We start from the raw sequence: 18,246 nt of genomic DNA on the forward strand, positions 1-18,246 counted from the left end.
AACTCTCAGTTCACAGATTGTAAGTATTAAATATGTCGAAGGAAATAGGTATCAATATGGCGCGAAGACGACATTAGTGGACTCAAAGGAATAAAGTACCTTTTACTTTGGTTTATTTAAAAAATCATGATTCTTTGCACCCTTAGATGAGCAAAACCAATTTGCTATCTACGCCATTGGTTTTATACAGATATAGTATGGAGGGGGCATTGAGTAGCAAATAAAGTGAATCTTGTTTCCCCTCCACGTAGTCTTCCACGGAACCAGTCATAGGCGTAGACAGCAGTATCAGCCGTGCCCATCTAGGAATCGTGATGAATTGCTAAAATTATAAAATTGCATAACTTTTAATAATTTATTTATAAAATAGTTCCTCTCTTACTGTACAGCAATGCTGTGTTAATCTTTACTGGAATCTGCAGCTTCCCACATTGATATTTTGCTACCACTGGCAACTAAGAAACAATTTTTTTGTGGATGGACTGAAAGTGACACTGTGGGATGTTTTGAGTCTTCGACTTCTGAGAGTTTTGCAACCACTTTCTGATTCACTAGTTCCCATATCCATAATTTCCCATCTCCCGAGCCTGATATTATATGAGTGTCTTGATAATCTACACTAGATTCTAGACACAGGTTATTTGCATCGTGACCTGTAAACTCGCCAAGAAGTTCTCCAGAATCTTTGTCTATTAATCTGACAACACCATCAGCGCAGCTTGCTACTATACATTGTCCATCTCTTGTAAAACTGGCGCAGGTTATATCCTCTGCAAAATAAGTTACGTAAATAGTTAGTTGAAAATGTCTATTTTGCAAAAATAATATCAACATTAATATACATACCACCAATTGCATCAGTTAGTACTTCACCAACGCGAATATCATATCTACGAATTTTTCCATCAAACGATGCAGATAGAATTTCATGATCAGATACTCTGACACTTGAAATGGTGTCCTTTGCATCTCGTAAGGTCTGTACTGGTTCTATAGCTTTCGATCTTACATCCCAGCACATTACAGCATTGTCTCGTGAACCAGATACTGCCATTGTAGACTCCTCATTGAATCTTAGGATTTACACAATATGACAAATTTATTTTTATAAATTATACTTGATTATGAAGTAGATAACGACAGTTCAATACCAGGGTGATAATAAGCTATATCACCTGACTGTTGTAACTGGTCCAACATGACCTCGCAGCCTGCGCACTGGTGTACCTGTAGCAACATCCCAAAGAATAACAGATTTATCCATTCCTGAAGACACAATTTGACTGCTCTCGCATGAGGCACAGGCATCTGACACTTCAGCTCCATGCCCACCATACGTTTTTAACAGTGCACATCTATATGGATTCCACAGCTTTAACTTTCTATCTGACCCACATGTAATACAGTAAGATCCATCCACTAAAAAATGTATAATCAATTATGTCTACTATAAGAACATTTGACAAGATATACAGTGACTTAAACTAATGAGTTGTAAAGCAATGAATTTTTATTTTGGTAATTTGACACGTAGGAATAAAAGGCACTTACGTGAACTTACCACTAAATCTTACAGCTCGAACCGCTCCTTGCTTACAGTCAATACTGGAAACAAATTTAAATTCCATTTTCAGGTAAAATCTTGTTTCTTGAAAATTCAAACGTGCTATTATTTTGCTTCCCAAATGACAAAGTCATGAACTGATGAAAAGCAAGAGAGACAACTGCACGTCACATACCAGAGATGAGTGGGTAGATGCACAACACTATGGTTTCAGGTGATACCAAAATCAATGGCGCTAAATCGAAGTGGCGAGTCTGAAAGTAGGATTCTGTGATCCCCAACCACCGAGCATTCCATTCGTGTTCACGCATTCTGCAATATCGGCTGAAACGATGATTACGACCCGCGCGGCTACAGAGGAATCTGCTACGTCGACAGAGGCGATGATCACAAAATCCTCATTGGAGGGGTCAGCCATAAGGAAAGGAAGGTAGGTTACAGCAGGTTACACGTGTAGTTCTTAACCTCAAATTGCTTCAAGCCGATGCGCGTGTTTTCTCAATGAAGTGAAGTGATGGGTGCTCCAAAGAAAGCTTTAAAAAGAAAGCAGGGAATATCAAAACTCAAACCAGATGCTGAAAGTAGTAAAAATGAAGAAAGTAATTCCGATAACGCTGTGGTAAGATTATTTTAATTGGTTCATTGTTGTCCACGTATTACAAATTACTTAGATTGCGCTGCTTATTGTTAAAACGTTATAGGATTTTGGTACAGAAGATTTATTAGCGGCCGAGTTAAATGGTGATGGCGACAGTACTGATGAAGAAATTGAAGAGAATGAAGTTCCTGATTCTGATGCAGAACAAGATCCTACGATTTTTGATTCAGATGATCCTGATGAGAGTTTAATCGAATTTGAAACTGGATCTGAAGACAATGATTCTGAAGAGTTAGAATTTGAAGAGGACGATGATGTTGATGACGATGATGATGAAGAGGAAGAGGAGGATGAGGATGAGGATGAAAACGAAGAAGAAGAACATGAAAATTCCGAATCAGAGGGCAATACTCCGCCACCAAAAACTAACAATAAATCATTAATAAAATCTAGCATAGGAAAGGAAGATAGCTCAAATAATTCCTTTTCAAGGAGGGATAATACAGTACTTGATAAGATGACAGAAAGACAACATAAGTCAAAGAATCAGATAGAGCAAAAATCAAGCAATATGAGAAATACGAGCAGGCAAAAGAACTCACAGAAATCAGTAAATACAAAAATCAGTTCTATTAAACCACATATTACTAACTTATCCTCAGGTGCCGATGAGTATGAAAATGACACCTCCGATGAAGAAGATATTCGTAATACTGTTGGTAATATACCAATGAAGTGGTATGATGAATATCCTCACATTGGATATGATTGGGATGGTAAAAAAATTTTAAAACCACAAAAGGGAGATCAGTTGGATAATTTCCTCAAAAGAATGGAAGATCCTGATTTTTGGAGGACTATTAAAGACCCCCAGACAGGACAAGATGTTATTTTAAGTGAAGCAGATATTGACTTGATTACAAGGATTCAAAAACAAAAAATTCCAGACGCTCAATTTGATGAATATGCAGTAAGTTACATTCTAGTTTGACTAACATAATATAGTAAATCAATTCTAATTTAACTGAATACATTTGAATTTCAATATTTTACAGCCTTGGGTGGAATGGTTTACATCTGAAGTAATGAAAATGCCTCTTCGCAAATTCCCAGAACACAAGCGTTCGTTTTTACCATCAAAAGTGGAAGCTAAAAAAGTTTCAAAATTAGTTCATGCTCTTAAAATGGGTTGGATAAAATCTACTGCAGAATTGGAAAAGGAAAGAGCACAAAAGAACAAAGATCCACAATTTTATATGCTTTGGCAGACAGACGATCAACCTGAAGAAATGCGCAGAATTCACAAACATATACCAGCTCCAAAAAGACATCTTCCAGGTCACGCGGAAAGTTATAATCCACCACCAGAGTACTTGTTTGACAGTAAAGAACTGAAACAATGGAACAAATTAAAATCCACACCATGGAAAAGGAAATTACATTTTGTTCCACAAAAATTTAACTCTTTAAGAGATGTACCTGCCTATCCTAGATACATTAAGGAGAGATTCCAGAGGTGTCTAGATTTGTATCTTTGCCCCAGAGCATTGAAAATGAGATTAACTATCGACCCAGAGGTATTAGTACCGCAGTTACCTAGTCCTAAAGATTTACAGCCATTCCCAACCATAATGTCCATGGTATTTAAAGGCCATACCGATATGGTTAGGAGTATCACTGCTGAAGCAAAGGGTCAATTTATAGCATCCGGTGGTGATGATATGACTTTGAAAAGTAAGTTCATTAAAATAGCAAATTAATAATACAACTTGTTATATTAATATAAAATTATTGTAGTATGGGAAGTGGCAACTGGTAGATGTCTAAAAACTGTGCCATGCGGTGGTATCATAAGAAGTGTTGCATGGTGTCCTAACCAAGCTATATCTCTTATTGCTGTGGCAGCTGATAAAAAGGTGCTCTTGATAAATCCTGGAGTTGGTGATCACTTGATCACGAGTAAAACAGATCAACTTTTAGAAATAATACCACAAAGTGACGTTATTGGTAAGCACATTTATAAAGCAAGCAAGTGTAGATATCTACTCCAAAATATCGCTGTAAAAATTCATCATAATATAATCCTTTTAGTAAATGAAAGAGTAAAAGCAGCAGTCCAATGGGAACAAACGGAGGGTGAAAACTGGCAGAAAGGAATTCGTGGGATACTAAATCATTTCCAAAATGTCAAACAAGTAACGTGGCATGGCAAGGGAGACTATTTCGCCACAGTTATGCCAGAAGGTCAAAATAGATCTGTCTTAATAAATCAATTATCAAAAAGACGGTCTCAGATACCATTCAGTAGATCTAAAGGTCTCATACAATGTGTTCTGTTCCATCCTATACGACCATTCTTATTTGTTGCAGTAAGTATCTAACTCGACTACAATTTACTACTAAATATATTCCTTACTTATGTAAACATTTATTATAGACACAAAGGAACGTACGAGTGTACGATTTGATGAAGCAGGAAATGGTGAAAAAATTACTCTCAAATTCACAATGGATATCAACAATGGCTATACATCCTGGTACTGTATTTTACTTTATAGTACAATATCATCTAACGCAGCAACATTCACGCATAATAAATAATATTTCACTTAGGTGGTGATAATATTCTGGTCGGCACCTATGATCGTAAAATGCTTTGGTTTGATTTGGACTTGAGTACAAAACCGTACCAGACATTACGTTTACATGGAACAGGTGTTCGTGGTGTCGCTTTTCACAAACGTTATCCATTATTTGCATCTGGAGCTGATGACAGAGGACTTATCATTTCTCACGGAATGGTCTACAAGTAAGCAGATCTTGTCAAAATCAATTTTTATCGTTAAAATTAATCGGTAGGCAATAACGAGTAATTAATAATATTCACAGTGATCTGTTACAAAATCCATTGATCGTGCCCCTGAAGAGATTGTGTAATCACGAATCATACAATGATTTTGGAATATTGGACGTCATGTTTCATCCAATTCAGCCATGGGTATTCTCCGCTGGAGCAGATGCTACTATACGAATGTATACCTAATTACGGTCAATCATTATTACTTCTTATGTAGAAGCGTATTGTGTTATTCCTGATAATATAATTGTAATTGGTATTATTCACGCTCCACCAATTACATTGATCAATCTTTATTTCTATTTGGGTTTTCATTCTCTACAAAAGCAAGTTGACCAGGTCGCTTTTTATTTATACCTTTAATTATCATATAAAATTGTGCTTGGAAAGTAATTAAAATTACATTGCATTGTCTCTATAGATCAAACATATAGGAACTTCTAGGATATCATAATTTTATATCTGACTCTTTCTTAAACAGTATAAAAAAAAGCATAGGGTGATTTTACATTGTACAAAAGTAAAACTTATTAACCTTGATACTTAGTAATATTTTAATTAACCAAATTAATTGCTTTGTTAAGCCTAGATAATTTAGTTTCAAAATTGAAAGCTGTTATTCCCAATTTTAAGTATTCGCGGTTTCCTTTAATATACCACACCATGTATCATTTGCTGGTAGCGATTATTAACGAATATGACTACGACAAAGGCGAGTGACCTAAACATTGCCATTCAGGTTCGCCACATTCACAGGTGCGACCTGCATGTCGAACCTGGAACACTGTAACAACACCTCTGTTGTCGTCAAATCGACAACTGATGTGTAAGTCGTGAATTAAAAACGTATAAAATTGATTTCCCCAGCGTTGCCTCAAGTATACTGATCTGGGATCCTCCCGTAGTACGTTTTCAATTGCACGTTTTTGCTCATCCGTTTTATCCTCTAGAATTTCATTCAACTGTATTAGAGCTCGATCGTTGAAGACAACGGACAATGTGGAGACCCTCGGACGGAATATCCAATCTGGAACTCTCACTTCGGCGGAGTTTATCTCAGCTCGTGTATTTTGTACAGCCCTTACTTCAGTATTTAAATTCACAGTGATACTATCAACGACATTGCTGTTTGAAGTCGAAGTTATACCTTGTATATTCGATACGGTCTGTGAAGAGGTAAGAGTTTGAGATGCAAAACCCTCTTCACCATCTGGTGCTTCACGAATACCCATTCTTACTGGAGAATTGTCAAGTCTTGGATTTATAGTTCGTCTACGAATCAAGTCTAAGTCTGTACCGTAAACAGTACTCGAACCATCAGCTCCGTCTAGAAGTCTGGAATTTCTAGATCGCTGATCCTGTGTGTAATTTACATCGTTGCTCCTTATTGTACGACTTGCATTTCTGGTATCGTGGGAATTTAAATTTATACTTTGCAATCTTTGGCCAGTTTCTCTTATTTCTGATTGGAAGTCTGTGTTTCTGGTAATAACAGTGTTTGTAGATTCTACTGTTGTTGCTTCTCGTCTGTTCGATGCATTGAAATCTGTATTCAATACGTCTGTTCTATCACGAATTATGTCAGGGTTGCGTGACACAGCTATTGCGTTACTTTCAAAACCGCTTGCATTCTCAAAATTATCTGGCATGCGGAAATAATTTCTGGACTCGGTAAAGTCCTCGTAGTTTGGTATGCCTTCGAATTCTTCCGCTTGTAATCTAAGAGCTATCTCTTCATCTCGTGAAATATCACTGGCTTGTGTGGCGTTGCTTATACTAATAGGAGAATTTGGTTCCTGTGATGCAGTTCTATTAGATCCTTCATTAAAATCGAAGTCTATGTTGGCATTTACACTTATACCAACTTCTTCTGTCAACCTTTGGTCAATATTTTCTAAGATCTCACTATCATTTAAATTGTATTCTACTTGTCTACCATTTGACTTTTCGATATGTAATGGATTGTCATACTGTGGTATATATGGTTTTATATCTAACACTGGTGTTTGATCTACCATATCAACACCCTCAAAGAAAATTGTATTATTTTCAATTTTCACTATTTTCACAAGGCTTAAGCCTATTGGACATGGACGATGAGGAGATCTTGTAGAAAACACACCAGTTCTTGCACCGTTAAGTCGGGGCGGTGCAACCTTTGCCCGGACATGTGTTGAATCGTTTCTATGAAAATGAAAAAGGATCCTGAAAAAAAAATGTTATTAGTGGCAACAATTATGGGTGTGTTTCATAACTCTCTGCAAATGTTGTGTAATCTTGTGTCTTTGTCTGACACATTATGGAAAAAAAAAAGATACGACAATGTTTTTAATGCTTATAGTACTTGCAGTAGATGTCTGAAACACACTCTATATTACTTGAACAATGTTAAGTGTTATATTTACCACATATGTGAGAAATCCTGTAATCCTTCCAAAGCATGTTCAGGGTTTGTGAATACAGAGTTGAACAGTGTTAATTTTCCTGGGGCTTTGCCACAAATACCCGGTTGTCTTGGAGTTCCTCTCTTACTTGGAAACCAAGTTGAAATTAATCCAATTGGTTTTAATTTTAAGGTATCATCAGTATCAGTACTTGTGCTTGGCTGTGATCCTCTTGTAAGAATAGAATTAGATGCACGGAAGGTAATACCATCCGTACTTAATCCTAAAAGTCGTTTTATATTATCTACATCTTTTTCATGGACGTATCGGAGACTTTTAATCTGCTGCCTGAAAATACGCAATTTTATTCAAATTTTAATCATAAGATTATAAACATATGTAACAGTTGCGGTCATTTAGTGCTGAAAAATATGATAAAGTATTGTAAAGCAAAACTTTTGCTGTTATTAACTTAACAATATGTATTACTTAAAAAAAAAAGTAGTAATAACGTGCATTCAAAAAGTATATCGTGCAGTCATGAAGGAGGTTATATATAAATCATTTGTCAAACAAATCACACTACGTAAATGCATCCATACAAGTCCTACTACATGATATTATATGAAATATAACTGTACCTTAAATTATTAATTTCTTTTCTGGCCGTATTTAATTGGCCAAGCAAGTATTTTGGATCTAAATCCGAATTTTGACATCCCGCATCCATGTCCAGACAGCAGTCAGTAAATGTTCTCAACTTCTATCACGACACCATCATCTATAACGATTTCCATGTAACCTTCGTTGATTTTTCCACGAATTGGGAAGCTGGGTTGGACCATCTGAAAGTGCATTTCCCAAGGAATCGCGCATGATCAAAGAATATCAATTTTTTTAACAGTATCCTATAATTTATAAGACTTGACCTTTTTCTTCATTATCTATCAATAAGTGACCCTTGTATGTACATACATACAGAGTTCCTTAATTTCATATCTATAACCAGGCGAAAGGTTGGATTAACGTTATTCTACAAGTGATACAACTTAAATCTAACTGTACTTTAATAAGAATACATTCTGCTATATATACAGATATATCGAGTGCCATACTTTCTCTGTGTACGTACATAATCAGCACAGCGAATAGCGAAGAAAATCGTTCATCCCAAACACCATCTTAAAGTGTCGGTACTACGGATAATTTTACCGCTATTATTATTGTACTGTTATACAGTTTTGTCAACAGTCTTTTTTCAAATAAGACAAGGCTGAGGTGCTGTAATAATACGGACCCTGTTTAATTCTGAATATTAGATGAACCTTGCGCTATCGAAGCTATTCTCTTTCTCGTTGTGTCATTGCGAATTCTGTATTCAAGTTTACTGGTAGGCTAGATAAGACCGGATGTGAGAAAGTCCTACAGTTTGTACTGGTTTATACGTACAACCGGACGATCAGTGAATGGCATAGTACTTGGCAGTTTTGTTTACTCTATTTTCCATTACCTTCAGTGATTACGAATTCCGTGTAATGTGGAGTAATGTGATTATCAGATTTGAACTTACTTTAGGAATTGTGAAGTGAGCTCTGATTATATTCGAGTGATTGATTATTACGGTCTGCTTCAGATTCCTTAGCGTTCATTTGCTTAGCGTTTGGATTATCTATTATTTTGTGCAATAGTGTCTGATGATTGTTGGTTCTACGGTGGTTTTTATGGTGAAATAATGACTCGATTAATTAGAAGATGATGGTGTTGATGAGATTATTTTGATTACGAGTAATATGTGAAAAATGCCGTCTTCAGAAATAGACGAACTCTTGTCGGGACCCTTGGTGACTTGGGTGAGTAAACATTAGTATTATTCTTTGTAGGATTAATTACATGCTTTTTTAGGCCATGTATTTTTAGGAATAAATAAACGAGCTACTCTATTCGATCAATATAACCTAAAGTCAGAGGAACTCTATTATAGATTGTTTGTATCTACTTTAATAGTGTTTCCTTAGAGAATTGAATTTTATTGTGCTTGTTCTGAGACTTATTTGTGTTCATGTAGCTTTTAGGATTGTTATAATAAACTTCTCTATGTTAGTATCTCTCGATATTGTTATTACGTTCTTTGTTATTACCAAATGATTGAGGTATTGACATTTAATATAATCTGTTATCATTCTGTTTATGATGTTATGTTTTTTTTTTTATAATAGTTTATCAGTTGCCTTGAGGATCCTGACTCTTTAACTAATTATGAAGATTTGGTCGATGGAGTTCTGTTACACAGTGTTTTTCTTCAAATGTAAGTCTCCCTTTGGATTTTAGTATTTCATAAAACTATAATAAAATATAGTATTAGGAATACAAAGTGTGCATAAAATTTCTAGTGATCCAGAACCTGTGCATGATGGTGTGATTCCCAGTGGTGGAAATATTTCAATTCGGACAAAGAATCTGGAGCTAATTGTAGGAAATATGAAACAATTTTATGAAGAAGAGTTGGGGCATGTTATCCTAACATTACCGAATTATACAAGTTTGGGAAAAGAGCCAGAATTGTACATAGGCGATATGAAGTTAATGTTACTTTTACTACTTGGATGTGCTGTACAATGTCCTAACAAGGAAACGTTTATTACAAGAATTAAAGAATTGGCTGTAGATACACAGCTTGCAATTGTGGATTGTATCAAGCAGGTGCTGCATCTTCCATATAATAGCTGGAATAAGAAAATTAGTGAATGATGTTAGATATATATATATATATATATTCTTGTCATTGATTCCAACAGGTTACCGACTATCAGGATATTGTCATAACACAAGATTCAATGGACAGTGTTAATATGGGAGTTCTATTCACGCAAATCAAAAAATTGGTCCAGGAACGAGATTTATATCGTGAAGTATGTGCTGTGCATTAAGTAGTCTGCTATTAAATGAATATACAATTTTCAAATAAATCTGGATTATATATGAAGAACTATATAATTTGTTTAATAGAAATGGAAAGGTGCAGCAATAAATGAGATCCCAGAAAGAAATGATTCTTCTGTTAGTGTAGAAATAGAAGAAATCAGTAAAGCTCAGCAATCCAATTCTATATCCAAATCAGAAAGAGAAGACAGTCATCATTATGCGGTTGAACTTGCTGATTGGAAATCAAAAGTGAGAAAACAACGGCAAGAGTTGTAAGTATGCAGATTAGAGTATTCATTGTGATTACTAGTACTACTTTATGGTCATAATTTTCTATGCTTCTAGGGAAGAAAAGACAGAAGCTTTGCTCGAATGCAAGGAGGAGCTTGAACACAATAGAACAGTAGTAACTAAATTAAAACAAGAGGTAAATAATTATTAACTACTCCTTTCCACACCATTCCAAAGTATTTTAAGTATATCCCATTTTTTTATAGAATCAAGAATTAATTCACGAAGCTCGTACAGCGAAATCCTACAGGGATGAGTTGGATGCTGTAATAGAAAAAGCAGAACGAGCCGATCGTTTAGAAATGGAAGTGGCACGATATAGAGAAAAACTGACTGACATTGAATTTTATAAAACGCGCATCGAAGAACTTCGTGAAGATAATAGGTATGTATTATTCTTATTGTAATAATAAACGGTGTCGTTTTATCAAAAAAGAACTGGTAAATAGAACTAGGAGTTAGGAAATATAATTGACATTTATCAGTAGATAATTTAGCTTCGGAAAAAAAATAAAGCTTAATTTAAGACATTATTGTGGATAAAATGGATAATTGAATAGTATAGATCTATCAAACATTTGATAAGTATATTCATTATGCCTACCAACCGCCAGAGATAAAGATCTAAAAGATTATTTCACTTGACTAATTTCTTTATAATAATTATTTTTAATCAACATTATATTGTTTGATAATTTTTATATGGGGAAAATATATGATATACGTTTTTCGAATTACTATTTGACGTATTCTAGAGTACTGATGGAGACCAGAGAGATGTTAGAGGAGCAACTAAGTTCATCAAGAAGACGAGCTGATAAAGTTTTAGAACTTGAATCTGAGATTATAAAATATAAACAACTTCTCAACGACGTGGCTTTGGTAAATATTAAAAAATACAGACTGCTTGATGTTAGAGTGAAAAAAATTAAAAATTAAAAAATCTGCAGGAGAGAGCAGCAGATAAAGAAAAGTATCAGGAATTGTGCGATGAAAATTCTGAATTACATAGATTAACAAAAGCTGCAGCTAACGAGGCTGCATTATCAGAATCTATTAGCGATTCTGAAGAAGCAGGTATGTTTATTATTATCAATATGAAATTAGCTATTAATTGTAGCTATACAGCTAATTGCTATATTAAAATAAAATTTGTTACCTACCTTTCAGTAACTGCTGACAACAGACTATCCGAACAGTTAACCAATAATGCCCAGACACGAGCTTTAAAACTGGAGCTGGAGAATCGTCGTTTAATAACGTTGATTGATTCATTGAAGGAAAATTCGTTTCATGAAAGTTCGTCGCGAGTATTGGAACTCGAAAAGGAGAAGAAAAAACTATCCCTCAAGGTTGATTCTTTAAATGACAACTGCGAGAGACTGTCGCAGCAGAATGCAGATTTGGAATTGGTGTGCAAGCAGGCTCTTGAGGAAAATAAGAAACTGCAAAATTCCCTTAAAAATCAACGAGTCTCGTCTGACAAGCAGCAACAAGAATTCCAGGTCTTTGTCAAAATTACTTCAATTAACGATTTTATTTTCTGATCGTTACTTTTTGCCAGGCCGAGCATGCAAAATCCATAGAATTAGAAAAATCTTATGAGACTGCTGTAAAAGAAAAGCAGAGAATACAGTCCCTACTGGAAAGTGCTCAAAGACGGGCGGACGATTTGGAACGCTCTTTGGAACTTGCAAATCAAAAGCTCGAGGAACTTAAAAGTGTTCGGAACGATGCGCATGATGCAAAATCGAGATGCTCTGATCTTGAATCAAAACTCGCTGTTTTAGAGAAAGAGAAGGAAATCGCTCAGCGCGATATACATAAATATCGTGAAACAATCGAGGTAAGAATAGTAGTTCCGGTAAAAATGCTCGGTCGGCCGTTTGCCTGTACTTGGCACGAGTCTGGACCGAGTGTCTTAGTGACTATATATTACACTATTATTATTATAGGAAAAAGACGTGGCTCTAGACAAAGCAACGAATACGATAGAAGTTTTGGAGAGAAGAGTTATTCAGCTTGAACAGGAAGTTGGGAATTCAATTGCACAAATTTCAAGGTACGTTAAAAATTGTTAATATATAAGTAGTATCTTTGTTATAAATTTTGTAAATTGCTATTGTTACCTGATGCAGATTACAAGAGATAGAGAGATCTAGCAAAGAATTAGATTCACGTGCTGCGATCGATAGAGAGACATTGGAAACTTTACAATCCAATCTTGTAGCCGAAAAATTGAACACTCAACAGCTGCACACTGCATTAGAGAAATTTGGACTAAACGTCGGTACCTTATTGTCTCTTCCACCGGAAGATATTGTAGAAAGGTATTAAATTTAGTTGGATTGATATTCTATTTATTATCAATATTCATTAAATAATTTTATTTAAAAAATTACATAGAATTTCACAAGTTCCCGAAGTTGTAGACTGCGTTAAAAAATCAATAGCTTCAGAAACCCAGTGCAATTGTAGCCAAGCGTCTACCGAATCTACAAATTCCATATCAAATGAAGACTCGAGGAAAAATAACAGTTCACTGGAAACAGTGGAATTACTTAAGGTATCACTTAAATGCGAATTAATATTCATTATAACTTTGGAGCAATAAAAGTTAAATGTAATAATCCATTATTTTTCCAGAAGGAACAAGAAAGCTTGCATCTTAAACTGGTAGATCTTCAAGCGGCATCCGAAAATCTGTTATCAGATAATGCAAGGCTTCAAGTATCTGTAACTACTTTGCAATCACAAAGTTCCTCTCTGGCGACACAACACACCGCTCTCCAACTTGCTAATTCGCAGCTGGTAGCTGAAAAAGAAGAGGTAATCACTGCGTCCGTTTATTTTTCAACGTTACTAATTTTATATTGCTTATATATATATCATCTCTATCAATTATTTTTGTATAAAGAATCCATTTCTTTTCAGCTCTTGAAGGAACGTATTGCTCAGCAACGGGCACATACGCAACTTATACATGATCAAGTGACTCTCCAGTCGCTGCATGAACAACTGAATACAGAGTATGAAAATTTATTAAGAGAACGGGAAGCTCTTAAGATAAATTCAAGGGATGTGAAGAATGAGACACGTGTTCTGCGTGAGACTATTGAAATGCTGGAGACAAAAACTAAAACGTTACAAACTGAAAGAGAAACTTTGACCAACAATGCAAAGTCTTTGAATAATTTGAGAGGAGAACATTCTAAGTTGAAAGTAATTAGTGAATTGTATTCTACTCCCGTTGTGTGTAATTAGCTTGTAAATCTTTAATTTGTTCTCTATCAACAGGAAGACTTTAGAAAGTTATATACAACGTTGGAGAAAGTTAAGGGAGACTATAGAAACTTGCAGGAGGATTACAGGAAAAATAAAGTTGAATGTAATCGGCTGAGTCTTAAACTTACTGAGATGCAAGGTCAATTAAGCTCCAAGGATGAACGATGTTCTACTTTGGAACTTCAGATCAGTAAATTAAATCAACGGTGCGAGGTATGAACTTTCTTTTATTACGTATTATATAAAGGTATAATATACAATATGTCTAAATTAAATTACCTTGTCGATGCTTTTTAGATGCTGCTGCAGATGTACTCTGGTTTAGATAATGACAGACGCTCGCTAATGGATCATATAAGTTTATTGTTTAACCAATACCACGAACTCTTGACGCACTCCCTAGAAGACAAAGAACAGTATCACATGGAAGAAAAAATGTTCACGTGAGTATAACGTAGCGAGCGTTTTAAGCGTTTTGCAATAATCTACAAATTTTAAGAGGTGATTCGAATAAATTGTGTTTTCTAGGGATAAGGTGAATCACTTGTACAGGCAAAAAGAGAAGCTCGAAGAAAAAATTATGGAGCACTACAGAAAACTTGAAAATTGCTCTACAAAAAAGTACGTGAATAACATATTATCTTTTGCAGTATCCTTCATCTGTATATATTTCTATTTCAGGAAAAGCTTTGGAGCAAGTTTTGTTAGAAGAGTAAAGAAAGCAGGCTCAGAATTACTTAGCAAGGTATTACATAAATTGCAATATTTAATCCACATATATCTAATAATTGATTCATTGAACTTTTTAGAATCGACGTTCCTGGGCTGAGGACGTTAAGCCAGTCGAAGGTAAGACATACGAATCAGAATCTGGAGGAAATGATTCTGACGCAAGTGTCGACGATCATCATCTTACAGGTAGGAATTTCCATGCAATTATTAACATACCATTAGCACCATTCATCTATCATTTAATGCGAAATTAATATGGTCTATGTTATCGTGAAATTATTGATTAGATTCTCCAGAGACTAGCGGTCTCGCAAACGAATCCTTATCTCTTGGTCATCCAGGAACACGAAGAACAGTTTATTACACAGGTGATTCCCCACCACCTAGTTCATCCTTAACAGTAAGTAATTTTTTCTTGATTTTACAGATCTAATCAATTTTATTAGGTACTAAACTGTCGATCATTTAAAACGTAGCCGGATAAAAGGGTCAGTGACACACTACAACAGTCAGAAGAAGATGGTCGTGCGAATCCAGTCGAACAGAGTGGAAGAGCCGAACAGCAAAGTGAAGCAAGACCATTTTTAATATACAACAAAGTCTCCGCAGTGATAAACGAATCGAAAAATCTTAGCACTACGGGAGTAAAAGATCCGGAACATGATGAGGTCCTCGTGGACACTCCTAGTGATAAAGATCCAAAAACAGGCAGCTCAGTTTGGTACGAATACGGCTGCGTCTGAACAGTACAAGGCTTTATTAACAATTTGCCCGTTACCCAGCTTTCAATTCTGAAAGATAAAACAAAAATAATAAAACTTTCCTAAACAGTACCACGTATTATCTGAAGTAATAGCAAAAGTATTATTTATACTAAAGACTTGCATTTTTCTAGAGGATAAGACAACATTGGTTTTTTAATAGTTGAAATCTAGGTTTATTCGCAAACAAAAAATTTCCATAGAAAATGGCTGCTGTATCTATAAGTTCCTAAGCGAAAAGAAAAAGAAAAACGTTTTTATCGATGCTAATGACTCAACTAAAATAATGACGAAGCCCAGCGTTAACCCACGGCTTACCTTACACTATTAGAACGTATAATAACGATAAGCAATTTCACCATCGTCCTTACACATCCTTTTTTTACATTTTTATAAATCGATTTTGCATAATGGCTATATCTCCATTAACACCTCATCTAAACGTGTACTTAATTTTGTGTTTTAACATTTTCAGCCCTAAGGACTTTCGAATGTAATAAGCCGTAACGGGAACTGAACACGTTAATCACAAATGTATCTTAAGTTTTAATCGCGTAATGCTACAATTTTGTTTGGCCCTTGTAATATTAAATATAAATTTGCAAGAATTATATTGTCCTGTAAATTCTTTAAAACTCTTATTATCCATAATGAGAATAATAATGAAATTATATCTCTTTCATTGAGTTAAAAAACACCTATCGTGATAAAACATTGAACATGGAATCGTCAGTCGAACTCATTAGCATACAAGAGAGTAGCATAACAGCAAACGTAAAAGTTTTTTCATTGCATATAAAAAATTGCAGAAGGCAAAATAAGGTTACGCGCAAGGCGCCATCTGCCACAGACGGTTCACTATTAGCATCACAAAAAAGTGTAATAGGTTGAGAATCGCCGACGAAGCATCTACTAAGAAATCTTATATCGTGTATATTTAAAATGTGGGACATGATCGTTGGAAAATGGTTCATTTGCTTGGTTCATGTGTATTATCTTTTTACTTCCTTAAATAATTATCCCGGTAATGTAATTTCAAGAGTACTGCTTATTTATCATGCGATCTACATAATTTTGAAATTTTTTGAAAGCCGTTTCTATCATAATGACTACAAATTTGGTTGAAAGAAGTAAAGACTTGGGTAAAACGGCAAATTGCGTTATTTTTTTTAATAAAAATAATAAACTAATTCCTATATGATTTACATATCGTAGTGGTATTTGCGTTATCCGGAAAAACTTTATCATTATTCAAATGACAATGTACTTATCTATTTTAGTTTTGTTTTATCGTAATTTGATTTTGAAAACCCGTCTTTTTTGTTTTCATTTAACCGGAAATCGTATACCCGGAATTAGATGCCTTAACAAGGTACTATCACATGATGTATTAGCATAATAGCATTCGACCCCTTGGAAGGATGGTTCACATGAGTCCTCCCATGGGGTAGGGCTTCCATTTTTTATCGCTTTTCCTTCTCACGAGAAAGTACTGTGGTCAAAAAACTGGCCACCGTGTGCAACCCCTTTCGGAAGTTCTCAGGCCTTGGGAAAATTTGCATACCTGACTCTGACCCAAGGAATATTGTATCTCCCCTTAATCCCGACTTTTGTTTTTTGCCTGGTCGCAACTGCAGATTTGGATTCTGCGTGAGAATGAATACACACACATAGATTATAAGCTATAATGAGTCTTCTGAATCCTCATCGTCTGAGTGCAACCCTTGCACCGAAGACAACGGATCCATTTTTTTTCTTCTAATTCCCATTCCCATTCAATAGTCACAACTTACTGAACCGAATGAAGAAAAAGAGGATTTTCTCTTTGAAAAGTGTTGAAACAAATAACGGTGAGGCGGATTTTTTTTCAATACTGCTGGTAATTCGATAAATCAGGATGAGCGTAGCACAATATTCTTAGATTTCTCAAATTCGCCATCGACGTTACCTTTATTTCAAGAGCCATAATAAAACCGGATGACGATACGTAAATAAATTGTTTTTTACAACTGCCGAAATTTTCACCGATCGACACTTTCACTTGACGATTACACGCGATAATCATTGAGAAATCAATTTAGTTACCCGTAAAGATGACCAAAGGCGTTCGGCTACCAACGTTATTCCCTTTTATGCAAATACCTACAAACAAGAGAACGCTCTCCGATGGTTTTCCAGTCGTGGCATACAAAAAACTTCTTGTGCAGTAACGGTCCAACGGCAAGAACCCTTTCCTGCAGTTTTTTCGCGGTGAAAAATAAAAGTCTTTCCGCAAGGGGGTTGAACGTGGAAGAGGTATAATGGAGGAAGGAGACGAGCCCGCGCGCGAAAATAAGAGTAATAAAATTAAAGGGATGAAAAGAGAAATACATCTATAGACAGTGACGGTGAGAGAGAAAGACGGGGTTGAACGAATCACAAGAGCACAGCGGTGCAGCAAGGAGGGAATCGAGAAGAGGAGAATTTTAAAGGGGGATTCAGTAAAGTAGAAGCCTGCAAAAATGTCGGTTCCTCCCGACGTGGCTTTGGGTACCAGTGACGCTAGTATCGGTGACACGGTAGGGCTACGGTGGTAGTGGCGTAGATGGTGGTGGTAAAGGGGTCGTACGGTCGTACAGGGGTTTTACGGGATATAAGGGTGGGGTAGCCAAAGAGAGGGAAGCTACTTTTTTATGTAATCACATCTCACTCGCACCCACTTTCTATCTCTCCTTCCGTCAGGGGTGGGGGACTGCTTTTTATGTGGCTGCAAGGGCAGGGTGGAGCGTAGCGAGGACAGGAAAGAGTAGTGGGGACCTATGGTGGAGGGTACGGAGGGAGGAGGTGGCCCGTACTATATACTACAGGGTGGG

The 18,246-nt window shown here is 35.8% G+C and overlaps 4 protein-coding genes across 5 annotated transcripts; 2 read left to right on the plus strand and 2 right to left on the minus strand.

Moving 5' to 3' along the window:
- Positions 1-96: 96 nt before the first annotated feature.
- Positions 97-1,738, minus strand: LOC107262943 (WD repeat domain-containing protein 83). The gene is made up of 4 exons (XM_015729658.2): positions 1,562-1,738; positions 1,176-1,419; positions 847-1,073; positions 97-770 (listed from the first exon to the last, which is right to left on the minus strand). The coding sequence occupies exons 1-4, from the start codon at positions 1,626-1,628 to the stop codon at positions 400-402; spliced, it is 909 nt and encodes a 302-aa protein (XP_015585144.1). The 5' UTR covers positions 1,629-1,738; the 3' UTR covers positions 97-399.
- Positions 1,739-1,964: 226 nt separating this feature from the next.
- LOC107262938 (ribosome biogenesis protein BOP1 homolog) lies at positions 1,965-5,319 on the plus strand. The gene is made up of 8 exons (XM_015729649.2): positions 1,965-2,183; positions 2,266-3,132; positions 3,218-3,896; positions 3,960-4,169; positions 4,254-4,531; positions 4,600-4,699; positions 4,776-4,971; positions 5,052-5,319. The coding sequence occupies exons 1-8, from the start codon at positions 2,079-2,081 to the stop codon at positions 5,203-5,205; spliced, it is 2,589 nt and encodes an 862-aa protein (XP_015585135.1). The 5' UTR covers positions 1,965-2,078; the 3' UTR covers positions 5,206-5,319.
- Positions 5,320-5,350: 31 nt separating this feature from the next.
- LOC107262939 lies at positions 5,351-8,662 on the minus strand. Of its 2 annotated transcripts, XM_025080342.1 has the most exons (5): positions 8,536-8,636; positions 8,333-8,402; positions 8,045-8,248; positions 7,425-7,751; positions 5,351-7,224 (listed from the first exon to the last, which is right to left on the minus strand). In XM_025080342.1, the coding sequence occupies exons 3-5, from the start codon at positions 8,131-8,133 to the stop codon at positions 5,721-5,723; spliced, it is 1,920 nt and encodes a 639-aa protein (XP_024936110.1). In that variant the 5' UTR covers positions 8,134-8,248; positions 8,333-8,402; positions 8,536-8,636; the 3' UTR covers positions 5,351-5,720. The 2 variants fall into 2 exon arrangements, with proteins under 2 accessions (XP_024936110.1, XP_015585136.1); XM_015729650.2 differs by lacking the exon at positions 8,333-8,402 and having other exon boundaries at positions 8,536-8,662.
- Positions 8,663-8,837: 175 nt separating this feature from the next.
- LOC107262937 (girdin) lies at positions 8,838-15,376 on the plus strand. Its single transcript, XM_015729647.2, has 23 exons — positions 8,838-9,253; positions 9,620-9,708; positions 9,794-10,103; positions 10,199-10,312; positions 10,410-10,597; positions 10,671-10,752; positions 10,823-11,001; positions 11,372-11,498; positions 11,567-11,693; positions 11,787-12,121; positions 12,181-12,462; positions 12,572-12,678; positions 12,755-12,946; positions 13,023-13,182; positions 13,263-13,445; positions 13,551-13,838; positions 13,914-14,114; positions 14,199-14,344; positions 14,430-14,522; positions 14,583-14,646; positions 14,711-14,819; positions 14,921-15,033; positions 15,110-15,376. Exons 1-23 carry the CDS (start codon positions 9,203-9,205, stop codon positions 15,374-15,376), a joined length of 3,807 nt encoding a protein of 1,268 aa, XP_015585133.1. The 5' UTR covers positions 8,838-9,202.
- The last annotated feature ends 2,870 nt before the right edge of the window (positions 15,377-18,246 follow it).

The sequence above is a fragment of the Cephus cinctus genome, unplaced genomic scaffold, assembly GCF_000341935.2.
Source record: "Cephus cinctus unplaced genomic scaffold, Ccin1 Ccin1_scaffold0129, whole genome shotgun sequence".
Classification (NCBI taxonomy): Eukaryota; Metazoa; Arthropoda; class Insecta; order Hymenoptera; family Cephidae; genus Cephus; species Cephus cinctus.

Excerpts from the sequence above, each read along its gene's own strand:
- LOC107262939 (XM_015729650.2), bottom strand. The coding sequence starts at position 8,133 with ATGGATGCGGGATGTCAAAATTCGGATTTAGATCCAAAATACTTGCTT. Across the intron at positions 7,752-8,044 it reads AAAGAAATTAATAATTTAAG|GCAGCAGATTAAAAGTCTCC; the intron begins GTACAGTTATAT and ends GCGTATTTTCAG. Across the intron at positions 7,225-7,424 it reads CAGGATTTCTCACATATGTG|GATCCTTTTTCATTTTCATA; the intron begins GTAAATATAACA and ends TTTTTTTTTCAG.
- LOC107262943 (XM_015729658.2), bottom strand. The coding sequence starts at position 1,628 with ATGGAATTTAAATTTGTTTCCAGTATTGACTGTAAGCAAGGAGCGGTT. Across the intron at positions 1,420-1,561 it reads TCGAGCTGTAAGATTTAGTG|TGGATGGATCTTACTGTATT; the intron begins GTAAGTTCACGT and ends TACATTTTTTAG. Across the intron at positions 1,074-1,175 it reads GGACCAGTTACAACAGTCAG|ATTCAATGAGGAGTCTACAA; the intron begins GTGATATAGCTT and ends GTAAATCCTAAG.
- LOC107262937 (XM_015729647.2), top strand. The coding sequence starts at position 9,203 with ATGCCGTCTTCAGAAATAGACGAACTCTTGTCGGGACCCTTGGTGACT. Across the intron at positions 10,313-10,409 it reads AACGAGATTTATATCGTGAA|AAATGGAAAGGTGCAGCAAT; the intron begins GTATGTGCTGTG and ends TTTGTTTAATAG. Across the intron at positions 11,694-11,786 it reads TAGCGATTCTGAAGAAGCAG|TAACTGCTGACAACAGACTA; the intron begins GTATGTTTATTA and ends CCTACCTTTCAG.
- LOC107262938 (XM_015729649.2), top strand. The coding sequence starts at position 2,079 with ATGGGTGCTCCAAAGAAAGCTTTAAAAAGAAAGCAGGGAATATCAAAA. Across the intron at positions 4,170-4,253 it reads ACCACAAAGTGACGTTATTG|TAAATGAAAGAGTAAAAGCA; the intron begins GTAAGCACATTT and ends TAATCCTTTTAG. Across the intron at positions 4,972-5,051 it reads TCTCACGGAATGGTCTACAA|TGATCTGTTACAAAATCCAT; the intron begins GTAAGCAGATCT and ends TAATATTCACAG.